General features: G+C 37.5%; 2 protein-coding genes across 2 annotated transcripts; one reads left to right on the forward strand and one right to left on the reverse strand.

Annotated features, from left to right (window-relative positions):
• The first annotated feature begins 9,451 nt into the window (after nt 1-9,451).
• LOC132643918 (uncharacterized) lies at nt 9,452-12,718 on the forward strand. Its single transcript, XM_060360454.1, has 6 exons — nt 9,452-10,056; nt 10,340-10,893; nt 11,033-11,178; nt 11,314-11,643; nt 11,860-12,289; nt 12,636-12,718. The coding sequence occupies exons 1-6, from the start codon at nt 9,452-9,454 to the stop codon at nt 12,716-12,718; spliced, it is 2,148 nt and encodes a 715-aa protein (XP_060216437.1).
• Nucleotides 12,719-12,923: 205 nt separating this feature from the next.
• On the reverse strand, nt 12,924-18,387 carry LOC132643919 (uncharacterized). The gene is made up of 13 exons (XM_060360455.1): nt 18,049-18,387; nt 16,835-17,662; nt 16,591-16,600; nt 16,447-16,510; nt 16,346-16,355; nt 15,953-16,288; nt 15,615-15,719; nt 15,402-15,527; nt 14,923-15,054; nt 14,319-14,845; nt 14,076-14,223; nt 13,604-13,902; nt 12,924-13,149 (listed from the first exon to the last, which is right to left on the reverse strand). Exons 1-13 carry the CDS (start codon nt 18,385-18,387, stop codon nt 12,924-12,926), a joined length of 3,150 nt encoding a protein of 1,049 aa, XP_060216438.1.
• Nucleotides 18,388-19,865: the final 1,478 nt, after the last annotated feature.

Consider the following 19,865-nt stretch of genomic DNA (forward strand, 5'->3'; position numbering starts at 1 on the left):
TTGCAAAATATTGTCCCAGTGCCGAATTATGATGACACTGGGCATTATGATCGAACTCGAGAATTCTGAAATATGAACGTGCTGGAATGCAAGCGGAATATTTGGGGTTGGAGATGAGTGTTCGAGTCCTTGACCCTCGTCGGAAAGTCTGATTATCCTTCCCAATGCATTGCCCCAGTTCGCTGCCGAAGAAATAGTTCCACATTGACCTAAAGCTCCTGCGAAACTTAAACTAGATAAAATAGTCAGTAAAAATAAATATCGAAAGTAAAGCGATGTAAAATAAACCCATAAAAAAAAGCTGTAATGATTTAAATAAATGATAGCCTTAGCTGAGGCTAATGCAAATGAGGTTCTAGGCCGATAATTCATGAGAATGATACCTTTTGGCGATGATTAATGAAAATGAGGCCTCAAACCGGATATGAATATGGGCTATTTAAGACGAATGATTTATGAGAAATGAGGCTTTCTAAGACGGCATAATGGGATGCGTTTACAGGGCATTTGAAAGTAATAGTGCAGTGCATGTGCGGTGCGTTTGAGAGCATTGATGCAGTGCGTTTGCAGGGCATTTGAAAGTAATAATGCAATGCATGTGCGGTGCGTTTGAGAGCAATGATGCAGTGCGTTTGCAGGGCATTTGAAAGTAATAATGCAATGCATGTGCGGTGCGTTTGCGAGCATTGATGCAGTGCCTTTGTAGGGCATTTGAAAGTAATAATACAATGCATGTGCGGTGCGTTTGCGAGCATTGATGCAGTGCCTTTGCAGGGCATTTGAAAATAACAATGTAATGCATGTGCGGTGCGTTTGCGAGCAATGATGCAGTGCGTTTGCAGGGCATTTGAAAGTAATAATGCAATAGATGTGCAGTGCGTTTGCGAGCATTGATGCAGTGCGTTTGCAGGGCATTTGAAAGTAATAATGTAGTGCATGTGCGGTGCGTTTGCGAGCAATGATGCAGTGCGTTTGCAGGGCATTTGAAAGTAATAATGCAATGCATGTGCGGTGCGTTTGCGAGCATTGATGTAGTGCGTTTGCAGGGCACTTGAAAGTAATAATGCAATGTATGTGCGATGCTTTTGCGAGCATTGATGCACTGCGTTTGCAGGGCATTTGAAAGTAATAATGCAATGCATGTGCGGTGCATTTGAAAGCAATAGTGCATGTGCAGTGCGGGGCTTTTGAAAGATATAGTGTATGCGCAGTGTATTTGAAATCATTTATGCGAGGCATTTGCAAGCAATAGGAAATATTTGTGCGTCGATACATTGAAAAATAATTTGCAAGACTCAAGCATTAATTTATTGCAAATCTCGAAAATTATTGATACTTGAGAGGCATAATTGTTATAAGAAAGCTCAAACCACTCGACGCGCAATCCTTGCAAGGCTGTAAACATTGCATATTTCTGCTTCCGCAACTTGGAAATCTGCATCCAAAGAAAATTTGTATGTTTTGGGGGGGGGGGGGGGGGGGGGGTTGATTCGCGTTAACTTTGAAGATCTGGCTCTTGACGCTTCATGCTTCCAACTTTGTCTGGACTTGTAATCTCCGCCCATTTCTAAGCCTTGGCTAACTAATAAAACTATCTGATTAAAAGTCATATTATTTCAAAAAGGAGTATGCATAAAAATATGTATATAGTGATAAATAATTTCTGCCGAATTTGGAACTGTGACACATTGTGAAACAAAGTGAGCGTCCTTTCTCCAAAGCCTTTCTTTTTGCCTGATGACTCTGTTGACCATATACTCTTTCATGTCTCTCGATGTCGCTTGCGATGATGCCCTTAAAAATTTGTCTCAGTTTCTGGCACAGGAGGATGTTGAACTTTTACATGACTAGACCGAGCCTTATATAGGCTGCCTACGTATCCCACTAAGGGAATCAGGTCAAGCGTAGTTCAAATTACAAGCAAAATGAAATTGAGATTTTCTAATAATATGACCGAGTCCTACGCAGGCCGTCTACGTATCCCACCGTGAGAATCAGGTCAGGCGTAGTTCATGTTACAAACAAATGGAATTTTTTGGAAATTTCTATCTTAAAAATACCAAACCTGATATAGGTTTCTTACATATCCCGCCGAGGGAACGTAGCTTCATTACATAGAAAGGCATTACAAGATATTACATACAAGATAAATGAAAAGCTCCTAAACGTAGTATCTCTTGACAGCATCTGCGTTGATAGCTTTCGGCCAAACTTCGCCGTCCATTTCTTCTAGAATTAGTGCTTCCCCAGTTAATACCCGATGAACCATGCAAGGCCCTTGCCAGTTGGGTGCAAATTTTCCTTTCGCTTCATTTTGGTGCGGGAATATGCGCTTCAACATCAATTGCTCCGGTTTGAACTGTCGGTCTTACCTTTTGTTGAAAGCTTTGGCCATTCTGTTCTGTGCTCAGACCCGGCATATTATCATAATACCATGCGAACACGTCTATATACTGTCTCAAAATCTTGGTCAATTCTTCCCTTTGTGACGGAGTGAAATGGACGCTAATTCTTGTTTCCCTTGTTGCTTCTGAATCTCCCAAGTTATGGTTTCTGTTTCATCCAAATTTGGTTTCGGCTCATTCTCAAAATGTTCAAAATCCTTGGTTAACTTTTCAGGTGGCATGTCCTCTTCATATCCTTCAGAGTCTTGCTCGGCATTTACTATGGGCTCGCTTGTTTCATTATGTGTCACATTCACAGTATCGGCAGATTTATTAATTTGATTGCTGAAAAATAAAAGAAAAATTAATTAAATAAAGACGGAATAATAAATAAAAGCATAGTTTGAATTCGGCATTTGAGCTTTCAAAAGTTTGGAGGCAAAACAGCAAAAGCATAAACACGATTCAGGCCTCAGTTTTGAATCGTGTTGTTTCATCAAATACTTAATACAAATTGTCTACTAAGACTCCCGGAGAACCGGCGACGGGGTACAAGTCCAATTGTTCAAAATATCTCCAGGCTAAGCATCCCAGATGGTTGGGATTTCAGAGCGTTCATCCAGAACCACGTTGCCTTCAGCTTCCTCCTCGGTAATGAATAAATTCTTGAGTCCTTCCATGAGGTTGTCTTCAGTTGCTTCCTCTAATGCTTGGATGACGGATGCCTTAAAAAATGACCGATTCAGGAGAGGAATAGGATTTGGCAAGGGAATATCACTTCTCTTTTTGAGACTAGCCAGTGAAATTTCTTCAAGGGTGGATTCGTATCCAAGACCAAAAGTGTCGTTTTGCTCGGGCAACTGAATCAGTTCCACTATGCCATCCAAATTCACTCCGGAACAGGTTGATAATTCAACCCTTTTCTCCTTTTTGATCGACACAATAGTCCCTTCCAAATTTCAATCTCCATCAAGGGTAATCGTGTTCACAATGGCATCACCATGATTGGGCAGCGGATTGTTGTTTATATTTGGGGGAGCTCCTTTGAGCTGGATGACCCCTTCCTTGATTAATGCTTCGATTTTGTCCTTGAGAGTAAGGCAATTCTCAGTATCATGTCCGGCAACTCCGGAGTGATACGCACAATGTTTAGTCCCGTCATACCATCCAGGAAGGGGATTAGAAACTCTTCCCTGAATTGGTTGGAGTATCCCTGCAGTTCTTAATCTTTCATACAGTTGGGCTAGGGGTTCGGCTAAAGGTGTGTAAGTCTTGGCTGGCTTTCTTTTGAAATTTGGGCGAGGTATGGGTGTATTTTGTGGACAGTTTGGTGATTGGTATTGGGGTTGAGGTGAGTAGGTTGGCTGGTATTATGATGAGCTTTGATGGGCAGGTGCTTGAGGTGAGTAATATGCAGGTTGGGTATGGTAAACAAGATGGGGAGTGGGTGGAGGTTGGTAATAAGGCTGAGGGGCTTGGGTGTATTGGCTATAGTATGAAGGCTGGGATGAAGGGTATTGGTAAGTTAACATTTGGTTCGGTCTTCGTTCCTGGATGGTCATGGCCGCGGACACTCCGTCCCTTTTCTTCTTAGCTGAATCTGATTGAATGGCCTTACTTGTTGCTTTCAAGGATACAAGATTTGTGACTCTTCCTGTCTTGATTCCTTCTTCTATGAAATCTCCCATTCTAATGACTTCAGAAAACTTTTGTCCGATGACACTTAACAGTCTCTCATAGTATGTGGCATCTTTTAAAGACTATACAAAAAGTGTCGCCATCTCACTCTCCGCCATTGAGGGTTGGACTTTCGCGGTTTCTGCTTTCCAGCGCATAGCGTACTCTCGGAAAGTTTCTGTTGAATTCCTTTCCAGCTTCATCAAGTAAAATATATCTGGGACAGTCTCAGTGTTAAACCTAAACCTGTCCATGAATTCTTGGGCCATTTCTCCCCAACTATGCCATTTCTGCAGATCTTGGCATGTGTACCAATCAAGCGCTTCTCCCGTCAGGCTCCTTATAAACAGCTTCATTCTGATGGCTTGATCTTTCCCCACTCCAACGAGCTCATCACAGTACGATCCCAAGTGAGCCCGAGCATTTCCTTTCCCATCAAACATATCAAACTTCGGCACCTTATATCCAGCAGGCAACTCAATGTCGGGATGAATACATAAATCCTCATACTCCAGTCCTTCACATCCCTTGTGGGTTTGGATGTTTCTAACTGCTTCCTTTAGACTACGAATCTCCTTTGCTACATTCCCGTCTGCTTTCTCCCTATCTTCCCTTTCCATCTTCTCATAAGGGTCAACCTCTGGATGTTTCACGGCCTGCAATTGGGTAGTGAAAGGTTGAGCTTTTGCTACATATACCGGTGGCACATACTGCGTGTTATGGTTAGTAGTGTGTGCCAATGGTATGTGTTGAGTTGCTTGGTATTTTGGGTAAGTGGGGTAGTTTGGATAACTGCAGGCTGAGGAATATAGGGAGTGGTGAAAGGTGGCGGATTGGTTTGTTGGAAGTTAACTTGTTAGGAGTTGGCTTGTTGCGGATCATTGTTGCGGGATGGTTAGTTGTATGTTGGTTTGTTGCGGGTTGGTTTGTTGTGAATTGATCGTTGGTAGAATGTCTTGTTGTGGATTTGATTGTTGTGAGATGGTTTGTTGCAGGCTAGTTTGTTGTAGGACGGGAGGTGAATTGGCAGTGCATGGGTTGACTGCGTAAAGCGGAGGGTTTGAGGGAAAAGGCTGAGGGGCGGGCGAGTCAACAGGCGAAAAAGATGGTGGGATTGTCGCACTTGTTCTTTGTTCAGTGTGTGGCGTGTTGAGGGTAATGGAGAGGTTGGTAAGATTTCGCAGTCGTTCAATTTCACTTTGCATGTTGGCTATTTGCTGCACCAGTTGGGCGATAAGTTCATCATTTCCTCCTCCCGAGGCCTCAGGTTCGTCTCTTGGAACGGTGACAAGTCCCAAGCCAGTTTGTTCGGATGCCCCTGAATCATTCATATCGTTGGATGCTCGTGTTTTTGATCTTGTGAAGTACGGGTGGTCTGCCAGTTCGCAGTCAACGCGAATCAACCTATGGGGGGAATAATCAAAATAAAATTAAACCTTCAAAAATGAAGAACACTGCGTTAGTATAGTGCGAATGATTGCCGCTTAAAATAATGTGAACATTGAGTAAACAACGGTGAAAGAAACACATATTGCATAGCAAGTAAATCACATAGTAGAAGGGAATATAGCAAACGCAGCGCGACCTATTATGCAAAGGACCTCTTTTGTGCCGGAGGTAGGCCTAACGTGGATTTGAAGGATAAGATATGCAATTATATGTCATCCCAATGTGCTATTAATTGAAGACCCCCATACAATGTTTGCAAATTTAAATCCTGGTACAAAAGAAATTATTACAAATACTACATAAGCTAATTAACATGAGGAAGGTCCTTCGTCGCTCTTGAGCCTCTTGGTTGCTTGGATTGATTGATCGATATTTCGGCGATTCTGGACAAGGTATGACATAGCTAGAACTCCTCCCATTTTGATGCCTTATTTGATGCAAGTGTCTCCTTGCTCAGCTAGAAGTGTATCCAATTCTTGCATGCTTTGCTCGTAACTAAGTGTCTACTGCGTCCATTTCTATGCCTCCCTTTCCTTTTCCTCAAATTGTGCATGGTGCTCGGCTTCGGAGACAAGACTTTCCTTACAAAGTTGCCATAGTAAGATGTGTGCTTCGGCTTCTCCATCCTTAATTCGTCCCCTCAGGATAACGCCAGGTTTGATTGATCCTTCCAAGTTAGCGGTCAACCACTCCCAATAGTTATCCTCACATCCAGCTTGGTATCTGTTTGGCTCAATTGAATCTGCTTTCATGGTTTCCCTCGATTTCCACATGCTTATAACTTCTTTTGCAAAAGGAATTTTTCCCTCTTTGTAGTCGGCTCGATAATGATCCATGTCTGCCACTAAAGGTATGTTTTGCTTTCTTCCAGATTGCCTTAAAACTCTTAGTGGGGCATAAGGTTGTAAGCCCCAAAGTCCCATCAAAACTAAAAATGGCACGATCTTCGTACGAAACACCAAACCCTCGGATGGAAACCAACTGAACATCCACTGAATTGAATCATCGTTCAAACGGCTAAGAAGTCTTGTCCACCCTTCTACACAATTTGGCTTTTCAAATGATCTATTAGTCAAAATAGCGCCCGGAACGTGTCCAAGAATGTGATTTTCACCCGTCAGCTTTCGAAATGCTAGACCTCTCCCGACCTTTTGAAGATGTTCCATCAACCAAATCTGTAAAAGCAAGTTGCATCCCTCAAAATGCTTGTACCCGTGCTTGCAATGTCCTAACGCTCGATAGATATCTGCCACGACCATAGGGACCACAGTGTAGTATTTCCTGTCAATGACACCAAATAGAGCTTCAGTTACAGTAATGAGACGAGTGTGAATATCTCTTGTTGTTCCTTTAGGGAATACCATAGTTCCCAAAAAGCACACCGCGAAAGCGAAGCACCGTTTTTGTTTCCAAGAGTCATTTGAGAAAAAATCATCTTGATGATTGGTGAAGCTTTATTGGTAGCCAAATCTATGATACAAGTAATCAAACGGTATCGTAGACCCTTGTAAACATTCTACGCCTTTACCCTTCCTGAACCCAAAGCTGTCAACAAATTCTTTTGGCAAAGGTTCCTTTAGAATAATCATGCCACCGTTTTGCCATTTTTTCTTCTTATGTAACAAAGCAGCATTTTCTACATAGCCACATATTTCCTCTAACAATGGGGTCATTTCAATGTTGCCGAATCTAAACACAACCCTCTTCTCATCCCAAAACACAGTTGCTGCCTCGATGATGTCTCTACACGGTTGGATATCCATTAAAGACGGTAAATGTCCTAATGCGCCACGTACCACCCGCTGTCCGCAATCCCTTAAATCAATCCACCATGCTTTTAGTTGAGGAGGGACACTAAAAACCATGCTAAACCTCGGGTAAATATTGTGTTGACTCATGGATACCTGCGTTCACAAATGGTTAGTTCTACCTAAATAGCACATGGTCCACATAACACACATGTTTATCCTTCAAATCAATGCACATAACGTGATAATCGTTGCATGGGGTCATAGACCTACTCGGACATTTGGACGAGGTTGACTAATGGACTTAATACACCTTGGGCATTAAGCCTCCTAGGTTTGCGTGAAGCATGTCCTTAAAGAGGGTTTTGGCTTAACTCTATCTTAGGCTGACTAGGAGTTGGTTTCCTATGACGCAAGGCTCCCCCAAGTGGACAACTTGGGAGTGGAAAGTCCGTGGCTGTCGACTGCGCCGCCGATCGACTAAATCCACAAGATCGATCCAACTAAAGGGCAATTTAGTATTGCACGGCCACGAACCACGAAACCGCTTTAAGTGTGTGAATTTGTGTGAATTTTCCAGGAGTGGAGGAAGTATGAACAGAATGTCAATTTAATAAAAGCAAAAATATACATATTACATAGAAAAGGCAAATAGGAATAAAAAAATAATAAAACATTTAAAAGCATATAAAGCAACAATAAAGGCAAAATAAACAAACAAACCATCCAAAAAAAAAATTATTAACCTAAGTATGTTATGGTTAGAACCTAAAATCCCCAGCGGAGTCGCCAAGCTGTTATACCCCATTTTAAACGGGTTAAAGTAGAGTACAACATATTGGTGATTCCTATTTGTTTTATTTTTAAGGAGTCGCCACCTAATTAGTTTAATGGTGAATTAGGGCACCTAATCATTAACTAAGGTAAAGCTAACTAAACCTCCGTTAATGGTCTGCTTAATTTATGATTCTAGGTAAGGGTTCTAGATTATCCTAAAGGGAAGGGGTTAGGCATCCTTTAGAATCCGTTAACTACGGTTAACGGGTCAAACTTAGGTTAATTAATTAGGGCTAAAGATACAAATATAGCATTTAAATTTTAAGAAAATGGCTTGTAAATATTGCTAAGGTTTTCAAGGAAAATATAATAATGCTATTCAAAATAATACTTATAAATGTTGTTAAGGCTTTAAATGGAAATACAATAATGCTATTTAAAATAAGATTTGTAGAAGATATAATGATTCGCATAAAATAAGACTTTAAATGCTATTTAAAGTAAGACTTATAAATGTTGCTAAGACTTTAAATGAAAAATAATGCTATTTAAAATAAAACTTGCAGAAAATATAATAATTTTAATATAAGTAAAAGAAAATACGGGTTTGTGCAGCGTTTTTATAAATATTTGGAATAACTCAAATGACGAGGTATTAATCGATTTTTGCGGTTTAGGAGTATAGACAAGATGTGAATTTTCTTTCTCCTTTTATTATTTCTTATTAACTATGCTTAGCTAAAAATATGCGTGATTGATTCAAACTTGAAGAGTTATTTATACAATATACTTGAGTTGTTAAAACATGGTCTTAATTCGAAATATGTGTTCACGGCTTCACGCCCTTGAAAATCAATTGTTTTAACAAAAGTAAATATTACAGGTACTATAAAAAATTTTAGAGATTAAAAAAAAAAAGAGAACGAAGCCGGTATAATTAATTATTGGTTTTCCTTAAATTAACTACCCATTACCACTAACACTATCCACACTAATTCTCCTATAATTCTACCCATTACCACTAACACTATCCACACTAATCACGCGTAATGAATGTTCTTCCATAACAGATTACGTATCTCTCTCCACCTTTATCACAATCAAAACGTTTTGAATTCAAAAAAATACTGAAGATCTAAAAAGATCCAACTACAGAAGAATCTCTTTGAGCTCTGTTTTCTACATTCGAATTCTTCAAAATCAAGTTGAAATACACTCAATAAGATAAGGACGAGTGTATATATGGAATTTTAGTGAAGATCCGATTTGTATTTCAGATTCTACAAAAGGTATGTTTCAAATTTTCAATGATTTGTGTGAGTTTTTTTTATTCAATTTTATGTGATTGGAACGATGATTTTTTTTTTCCAATGCAGTCACTGTTCTTCTAGTTTTGTTGAATTATCAAAACGAAACATGTCAAGCATAACAACAGTGATCAGACACTCCGGTTTTTGGAATGAACAGAATTGCTTTGTTGATTACAAACTAGACGCAGTTGTCTTCAAAGATTATTGTTCATACGGTGATTTGGTTGAAACTATAGCAATTCAGTTAGGTGTTGATATTAGCAGGAAAACGATATCAATAAAATATGCTGTGGAAGGAGACAACATGCCAATTGAAATACGCAACAATATGGGAGTAAGGGTGTATGTTGAGCTTAAGAGAGGAAACAGGGGATTTGAAGCATATCCGTTGTGCGTTAGCATAACTGATAATGATCTTGAGAATTTTATGTCCGGCGAATCTGCAGTTGGAGACGATATGTTTCAACTTGAATTTAATGATTATATGTATGCTATAAACGTAGTTGATTCAAATGATTTGGATGCGTCGGATTGTGCTAAGGCTGTTGTTTTATTTCAAAACAACGATGACTTGATAATTTCGAACAAGGAACATAAAGATGTTTTTGTTGATCAAATCTACAAAGATAAGGACACTCTGAAGAATGTTATGGCGAATTATGCAATTCGCAAAAGATTCAATTTCAAGACAGAGAGGTCGAATGTCGTAAGGTATGTTAGTCACCTAAAAATATGAAATACATTGAAATATACTATGAAATATATATGAAATATAGTGAAATATACTAAGAAATGCATTGAAATACAGTGACGTAAACTGTTGTATTGCCATTACATTTCAGTTGGATTTAATTAAATACAGTGAAATACGAACTGTTTGAATTATTTAATTCCATTATCTAACCATTTCAGTATATATAGACAATGTATTTAGGATGTTGTATGTGTTTGAAACTTCAATCTGATTGTTCTTTTCTTGTATTGGTTTATGTAGTTACACTCTGGTATGTTGTTCAACTGATTGTCGTTGGAAATTCAGAGCTTCAAGTATAGCGAACTCTGAAATGTTCAGAGTGAGATCTTTTCATGACGAACATACGTGTCCATTGAAGGACAAAGTGTATTCCCAAAGGCAAGCAACAAGTTGGTTGATTGGTGCGTCAGTTGTTAAGCCAAAAATAGCAAATCACAAGAGGAAATATACACCTGGTGATATAGTAGACGACGTAAAAAATGAGTATGGCGTTGATGTTTCTTATATGACGGCCTGGAGGGCTAGAGAAAAGGCAATGAGTGAATTAAGAGGGGAACCAACAGAATCATACAAGAAGTTACCGGGATATGTCTACATATTGGATAAAACATACCCTGGATCACATGTGAGAATGCACAAATCACAACAAAACGAGTTCTTGTATTTGTTTATTGCACTTAAAGCGTTCATAAAAGGCTTCGAGTGTTGTAGACCAATAGTTGTAGTAGATGGTTCCCACCTTAAAACTACATATAACGGTACTTTTGTATCAGCCAGCACGTTGGATGGTGCAGGTAGATGCCAAAATGTTTAAATACATTTTTTTTTCTGTTTTTGGTATATTTCGTTGTATTTCATTATATTTCTAATGTAGTTCCAATATGCTTTATGCTATATTTCACTGTAATAATACACAAAAACATGTATGTGCAGGTAATATTCTACCATTGGCGTATGGTGTGATAGATTCAGAGAACGATAAGTCTTGGACCTGGTTCTTTGAGCAGTTCAAACAAGCTTATGGGAATAGGGATAACATGTGTGTTGTATCAGACAGACATGAGAGCATCATTAAGGCGGTGAGTAGAGTGTATCCAACTGTGCCACATTTGGCGTGCATATGACATTTATGGAAAAATGTGACCACGAAATACAAGTCGAATGGTGAAGTATTGTGTCCTGTATTCTATGCACTTGCAAAAGCATACACACAGGCTGAGTTTGATAAGCTGATGGAGAAGATTGAGAAGGTTGATTTTTGGGTAAAAGAGTACTTGGAGGATGCTGGAAGGGAAAAGTGGGCTCGACTGTATTCACCCGTTAACAGAGGATGGACAATGACGTCAAATATAGCCGAATGTATTAATGGAAAATTGGTAGCAGCAAGAGAGTTGCCGGTTTTCGATTTTCTTGAAGAAGTGAGGAAGATGTTTTGGAGATGGAATTGCACTAATAGGAGGAACGGTACATACACATTCACAACACTTGGGAAAGCATTCCAGCAATTATTATCAATAAACGAATGTAAATCTCTACGTATGACGGTATGTTACTGTTTATTTTGTTGAAGTCTACCTATATATATTTCAATATATTTCAGCATATTTAGAAGGTACTTAAGTAATTCTGTTTGGATTGTATATTTCCATGTATTTCATATTAAGTAATTATGTTTGGATTGTATATTTCCATGTATTTCATATTACTTATTGTTGTTAATATTCAATGTATTCTGGTCTGACACATTTCATCTTGATTAGGTTGAACCATCAACTGAATATGTGTATACCGTAAATGATGAGGCAAGGCGATTCATAATTGATCTTAAAAAGAAAACATGCAGTTGTCGGATGTTCCAAATGGACGAGATACCATGTCCACGTGCATGGGCTGTATTGAAGAGTAAAAGTCTTATGCCTGATGAATATTGTTCAGACCTATTCAAACCAAAGACAGTGATTAAGACGTATGATGTTCCTGTGGATCCTCTGCCTGACGAGAGTGAGTGGAATATTCCCAAACACATAAGTGATGAAGTTGTTTTGCCACCAAGATACAAGAGACCCCCGGGAAGGCCAAAGAAAAAGCGAGATAAACCATTAATGGAGACGATGATTGGTAAACGTAGGAATGCTTGTAGTACTTGTGGACGTCTTGGTCACAATAGACGTTCTTGTTCCAATGAGCCACGTAAGAAGTAGATGTTTAGATTGTAATTGTTTTTTTTTTTTAAATACCTTATCCCCAAAAATATTAAATAAAGAAATTTTTGGTTCATCGTTGTATTCTGTAATTTTTGTCCTTTATTTTCATAATAATATTGCATACAATTCGGTGTTAACGGACATTAAAATGAAAAATAAGTGAAATGTTTAAGAAATATTAAGTTGCATTAGGACTGGAATAACCAGAAGCAGGTGCTGGAATACAACACTGATTTTTTGTATTTCACTATATTTCGGTGTATTTCCTTTTGCATTTTCACTATATTTTTTTTACATTTTACTATATTTCTGTGTATTTCTCTGTATTTCAGTGTTCAAAATGAAAGAGTATTCCAGTTCACCTGGAATAATTTGTCAAATTGAAGAGTGGGTATATAACATTGGAATATATTGAAAATACACCAGAGGCTGTTTTCATTAAATGATAAATAAAAATATGGGAGACTTAAACAAAAAATAGTCGTGAAAGAAATTAGTTAAGTCATTGATGAAAAAACACTGCCATTTGTCAATTCTTTACAAAACAACACAACAAAATGTAGAAAAATGGTTAGCAAAACAGTACTGTGAAAAACGATTGAACATTAAAACCTAGTGGACTAATTAACAACTACTGTGTCGACCGCGTTGTAATCTATGGCAGGCCTAACTGGTCTTGGCGGCAGTTCATTGTCACTGAAGGCATTCAAATCAGCCTTTTGCCATCCGTATTCCCATAGTAATGCCCCGTATCTATTACGTAGTGTTTCTGCATCAATTTCAGATGGAACGCCTCGTCCAGAACAAAAGTATTCAGCAAATGCGGCAACATACACACCACAATCCCTGAAAAAATAAAAAATAAAAATGATTATTGGTTGAGAATTTTGAAAAAAAAAATGGAACTCTGATGTTGAAAGACATACATGCTGCCACAGGCTTGTTGTGGCAGGTCGTTCACATACATGACATGAAAGTCATCAGTCTGTTGTTTGCCCTTGTATGATAGGTGGTTAATCCAATCGATGCCTTTTTTTTCTCATAAAATCCAGACAAATGTAAATGATGTGGCAATAGGGTAGCTATCTTGTGTATTTCTCTTCTAACAACAGCATCATGACCAGCAGCTCAGTATGAGTTGTAGATGTACAGACGCCTGCACGTAAAAGAATATTACATCAGCTCGGTTAACAGGTTGGTAAATTAAATTTCATACGGACCTTGTAGGATAGAAATACGAGGAACATACAGGGAGATATGCAGATTTAATGAATTTTTTTTAAAAAAAGAGTAGAAATACCTGTCAGTGAATGGCACTATAATCAAGATCCAGTGATTTTCCTCTTTGATGTTGACAGGGATGAGAACACAATCAACTGTATGCCATGGCACATTAGCCAGCATCCTATGCCCGTTAATGTACTCGCATATTTCGTTCTCCGAACTGGCAACACTACTGTTCCCCTCCACATTAGCATATGCACGATGAATTTCATCAATTTTGGAGAAGAACATACAGTCAACAGTTGTGAATTTGAATCTGTTATCCTTGTCGTACTTGCCTTTCTTCCGCAAGTAGTAAAAAATGACATCAATATGCTGTAAAAAAAATGAAATAAGTCTAATGGATACTGGTTAAAAAATGAAATAAGCTTCTGCAGAAAAATATGCAGTCAAGATGCAGGAAATATAGAGAAATACACAGAAGGAATATCGAGAAATATGGGAAATATAGAGAAATATGGGAAAAGAAGGAATGGGAAATATAGCACCTCATCATTCCAAGACTGTCCATTCATCGATAAGAGATAGAACCAGTTTTTGTCGTCAACATGTAACACACCAAAATTGAAGCCAAAATTGATGTCATCTGGATCCAAAGCTTGCTTATTCTTTTTGTAACGGCTTTCCTTACCCTTTCTAAATAACAACAATCAGTTATTTTCATTTTGAACAGTTTACTTTGCTGAAAGAATGAATATATAAATTAAAAAGGTAAATACGTTCAAACTTACTTTTTATCATGCCTTAGAAGTAGATCCTGTTCAAGCCAATTACGGTATTGTTGAATAAACGAAGTATTTCGCGGGCCATTAATTGGATCTTCAACAAATGGATGCTTCTTTTCAAATATGGAAGGTGTGGGGTCTTGAACAGAAGCTTCTGCAGAGCCGTAATTGGTCATGTAAGGTGAACTGAAGTATTTACTAGGTTTGACTATCCTAGTTGGAATAACATCTGGTTGAGCAATTACAATTTCCGCATTAATCACTGGCTGTTGTATTCCTTTATCAGCAGACATTACTGGCATAACAAACCCTTTGTGACCAGTTTGATGAAACACAGATAATCCTGACGAACCTATTTGGCTTGGTAACATTTCGTCAGGGATCAACCATTGTGACTTAGTAATGTTCTCATCGAACCTGTGTGGAGTCTCTAAAATTGAATGATCAGTGATGTCCCTGGGTTGTATTCCCGCACCTGCTTCTGGTACACGAGTTTCTAGAGGCAACTCAATGAGCATCTCTGCGACCATTCCCTAAAAAAAGGAGATTTAATAAATGTTAAGTATAGCAGTATCTTGAAAAGATCTATAAGATTGAATGTAAAATTTACCTCTGTTGAATTGAAAAATCCTTCGTCCGCCCGATTAATCTCTTCAGATGAAGCTTTACGTGTATCTGCTCTTAAATTTCCGGCAGTTACTACAATTTCCGGAACTTCCTCATGTAACTTTGGTCCAACACCCTTTTGAATAAGAAAAAATCAAAATTTAAAACAAAATCATAACATAAAAATATAAGGTTGGAGAATTACTAAATACACAGAAATAGGGCCAGGATTAGATTGATTCTGTGGGGGTGGAAATACATAGAAATACAAAAAAAAAAAAAAAGTTTGTAAAATAGACAATTGTACTAGTGAAATATAAACGAAACGCCATAAAATACGAAAGTTTGTAAAATAGAAAATACCGAGGAAAACAAAACTTTAAAATTTAATACTGGAACATGGCAACCATATACTTTTTTGTGCATACAATGCACAACAACATAACTTTAAAAGATGGATTTCACGTCACAAACTCATTTTACCTTAATTGACTCATCATCATGTTTCGGAGGAGATGTTTGAATGGTAGAATCATGTCGTAAGTTTTCTTCAGGCGTTAACTGTAGCCCAGCATCAGTTTGATGCTCCGGCGCCTCACTATCGGCAGCCTTCACATAAAAAAATGAATTAATATAAATTGTATTTCGCAATAAGAGTCTAAAAATGTTAGTTCAATTTCTATTTCACACGTTTACCTTGTCCGCAGAATTGTTCACTTTGATTGCTTCAAATAGCTTCTTGAAGTTGTCATCCATGAAAGTTCGAAGCTTGGACAACTCACTTGTGAACTCACCAACGACCTAATACTTAAACAAAAATAGTATTTCAATTTGTTTAGAAACAGTAAATTAAATACACCAAAATATTTTTTGTTTCGTAACTAAAAACACTTACTGATTCCTTGAAAACTTGAAAATCTTTCCTTAGCAATTGGATTTCCTCTTTCATGGAACTAGTAGGGACATTGGGGTCTATTCATTTGTTCATTCAACTTTGGTGAAGCAGACTTCTGTAAAATAGGTTTTTAAGCAACCTTTTGATCCTTGTGATTCTTCTTCACAGTTGTCTGTGGTTCGGTGTGGATTTGTTGTTTCTTAGATGTGGAAGCTGTTGTATGAAGTTGTCTGCGTCTCTTTGAAGGTGGAGAATTTGTCTGATTCGTCCGTTGTTGCTGTTTGCCCTTAGAAAGGTGGGGGGGAGTAGTACTGAAATCATCAAAGTCATCCACTGGCATATCTGTGACTTGGGTACCTTCATTGGCATCAACTAAGACATTTTTGTCTACTGTATCTCGACAGACAACAACATCGGGCAATTGGAGGCTCTCCAACTCACTGCTAGTGGGGATTGTATTTGCAAATGTATAGCTCTGAAGAAGAAAGAAATAAATATTTAATTAGTGTGTTATAAAACTATTCATACTTACATTTTGAACACTGAAAAACATAGAAATACACAGAAATATAGTGAAATTTAAAAAGTATGGTGAAAATGCAAAGGAAAATACACCGAAATATAGTGAAATACAAAAAACCAGGAAAAACAAACAGCAGAAAAGCAATAATACGACAGTAGAACAGTGGAGGACAAACTAAAATCAGTATTTAATCAATATTTAATTAGTGTGAAATAAATATTTAATTAGTGTGTTATAAAACTATTCACACTTACATTTTGAACACTGAAAAACATGGAAATACAAAGAAATATAGTGAAATTTAAAAAGTATGGTGAAAATGCAAAAGGAAATACACCGAAATATAGTGAAATACAAAAAACCAGGAAAAAAAAACAACAGAAAAGCAATAAATACGACAGTAGAACAGTGGAGTACAAACTAAAATCAGTAAGGCATAATTGCAAAATAAAATGCTATGAAAAAACATAAAAATAAGTTAGAGTGTTCGAATATTACCGACTGTTTGCCGTTTCTAAAAATGCCTTCCATCAAAATATTATATTTGGGCTGACTGTCGATGGACCTCCAATTCAACATTCTTGGAATGGAATTTCCGGATTTAATAGCGAGATACGATGGAACTCTTGAACAACACTCATAAAGCCAAACTTGCATAGCCAGTGGCATCCCATGGATCCTATAATACTGTGTTGTGGCAGAATACTTCTTGCTGATGCTTCTAATCAACTCGTTAAATGCTTCTTTGCCCCATGGATAATCTACATACCTTCCATCCTCAACCACTTCAAAATGAACCCTTGGTATATTCGTTTTCCCAGACTCACCGCAAAAGATGTATGTATTTATAAAAAACAAAATTGCAAACTTAACAGCGTCCTCATCATTATCTCCCCAACACTTATTCTTAAAGTAATCAATGAACTCCAATCTTTTTACTTTACTCCTAGTTCCACCAAAATAATCATCCATAATCCTATTCGATTTTTCCTCATCGTATGTAAATTCACCTTCATCGGCTACACAATTTAGCCCGCTCATAAGGGCAAATTCTCTCATGGTAAATCTTAATACGGTACCATTTATATCAATTGTAAAGCAATCAGAAGTGCTCTCCTTGAGCTCTCTTACCATGAAGCACCTAAAAATTTGTGCTTGAACCTCCAGGTGCTGCATTCCGAGGAATTTCCCAAATATTGTCTTGGAAAAGATCTCTAACTGTGCAACAGTTAGCTTACTCTTGATATCTTTGAACACCTCGATATTAGTGTACCGTTGCATCGATGGAGCCTCTTCAGGATGACTCCTAACATAGAATTTAGGATCCTAAAATAAAAATGCAACACTATGTTAAGGCTGAAACAATTGTATAAAACATAGACACACACAAGAAATATACTGAATTGCATATCCAAGAAAAATATACACACAAAACAAAAATTGCATAACACAACTAACACATCTTTTAAAATCAATAAGTACAGAATAGTAAACATATGTACTTGTGAAAATACATAGAAATATAATGAAATACAATTAACCACGAAAAACAACTTCCACAGTTATGTTGTATATGATGTAAATTACAGTTGATGCACATATAGATTTTATTAAATACACGGAAATATACTGAATTGCATATCCAATTATGTCGAAATATACAGAAATATAGTGAAATACAAAACAACAAAATCAAAAAATTTCATCAATACCTGTTCATCCTCTTCCAGATCTACATCTTTAACAACATTTTTACCCTTAACGTCTGAAGAAGGCTTGGTTACTTTTCTCTTATTTTGTTGAGCAACTTTAGAACCTTTTTTTACTGGTACATCATCTTTTGGCTTGCTTCGTTTTGGAACTTCAGTTGGAGGAAGTTGACGCATCCTTGGTGGGTCATGAATCTTCTTGCTTCTTCTCTCAGCAGCAATTTTAGCAAATTCTCCTGCAATTGGAAGTTGTTGTTGTGAAAATCCCAAAGAGAAACTAGGACCATCATAAGCATGAGGACTACCTCGAGTATTCCTACTTGAAGTATCTCTTTCCGCCATTAAAATGGATAATTAGATCTTGTTTTAAAGACTCTAACAATGGCTGAAAACAGAAAAAAAAAAAAAAAGGAATGAAAAAGAAACAAAGAAAACGATGAAATATAAGAATAAATATAGAGAAATATAACAAAGAAAGTAAAAAAATTCTAATAAATTATTAAAATTCGTTACCTACACTGTGTGGGTAACGATTAAGGAAGATGGAATCGTGATAATAATGATGATAGATAATGGGCGTATAATACGGTTGAAGATATTGAAGATGGGAGAGAAATTAATTTGAAAAGAGAAGAGATTGGGAGTTATTGGGGAACATGGGCCGTAACTTTAGGGAAATACAGAGACGCTTGTAGATCAGTTACAACCGGTAATTTTGAAATTAATTTAAGCTATTAACAATAAATAAAATAAAAGGTAGCTATTATTAATAAATAAGTCTTAGAGGTAGTTATGTCCAGTAAATTTTCCTAAAAATAAGGTAGAGGGGAAAGAAAAATCGAATGGATTGGCCCATTTCTAGGGCCACTGTTGCGATCTATTTTGCTATTGGGCTTTGGCCCAGAATTCCTTTCTTTTTTCTTTTTTTTTTTTTTGCTGCGGACAGGGCTGGACAGAGAGAGAAGTCGTGTTTCATTAGGCCTTGGCCCAACACCGAATGCGGAAAAAGGCGAGTCCCTCGGACTCGTATGCGATGATCATGCATAAAATGAAAGGAAAAGGATTAGTATATAATCAATGAATAAGGTTAAACATATAAAATGTAAACTCAAAACAGATCAGTAGATTGTGTAAATTCTGTGTATATTTTAAGTATACCTCATGTATACACACTCATAAGGATGTATAGAAGGTTAATATCGGAAAGCTTTTGCCCCCGTTTTCCCGATGTTGCACAAGTTCCAAGGGATTTCATGAATCCCAGGCATGATTAACACCGGGGAGGGTTCAAGCTTGATCCATAATGACCAACTAGTCTCCCTATCAATGTGCTAGCCACAATCTACTTATAATATACACTCATACATACTTCCCATATAAAAACACCTACTGCTTATAATACAACATGCTGCTTATATTCTTATTCCTACTTTTGGTTCAACGAGGCAGAACGCTTAAATTTTACATTCCAAGAGATAAATTGCTTGCACTATAATTTCCGTGACCATTCATAGCAAACTAGAGAAGGGACACACACAAAGAAGTCACTACTGTATCCATCTCATGCTAAGATAAAAGAGGAAAGGGACTGAAAATGCATCTTTAATTACAAGCTAAACTAAACTCCTACTTAAACTTGAAGGAAGCAGGCTACTGAACCGAACCAAATACGCCCTTAATCTATTGAATTCGCTTGACTCAAACGTGAAGGAACTGAAGGAAATGAGTAGCAAGAACAAGAGGATCACGTACGAAAGCAGAGACAACCTTGTACCGAAACTGATCCCCATGAATTCAGAGATAAAGAAAACATCAGAGCA

Source organism: Lycium barbarum, chromosome 6 (assembly GCF_019175385.1).
Source record: "Lycium barbarum isolate Lr01 chromosome 6, ASM1917538v2, whole genome shotgun sequence".
Lineage (NCBI taxonomy): Eukaryota > Viridiplantae > Streptophyta > Magnoliopsida > Solanales > Solanaceae > Lycium > Lycium barbarum.

Coding starts and splice junctions, on each gene's coding strand:
- LOC132643918 (XM_060360454.1), top strand. CDS start 9,452: ATGTCAAGCATAACAACAGTGATCAGACACTCCGGTTTTTGGAATGAA. Junction 10,894..11,032: donor CAGCACGTTGGATGGTGCAG/GTAGATGCCAAA, acceptor ATGTATGTGCAG/GTAATATTCTACCATTGGCG. Junction 12,290..12,635: donor TTCTTGTTCCAATGAGCCAC/GTAAGAAGTAGA, acceptor TCTGTATTTCAG/TGTTCAAAATGAAAGAGTAT.
- LOC132643919 (XM_060360455.1), bottom strand. CDS start 18,387: ATGGCGGAAAGAGATACTTCAAGTAGGAATACTCGAGGTAGTCCTCAT. Junction 15,720..15,952: donor AGAATCACAAGGATCAAAAG/GTTGCTTAAAAA, acceptor TTTAAGTATTAG/GTCGTTGGTGAGTTCACAAG. Junction 15,528..15,614: donor TGAACAATTCTGCGGACAAG/GTAAACGTGTGA, acceptor TTTTATGTGAAG/GCTGCCGATAGTGAGGCGCC.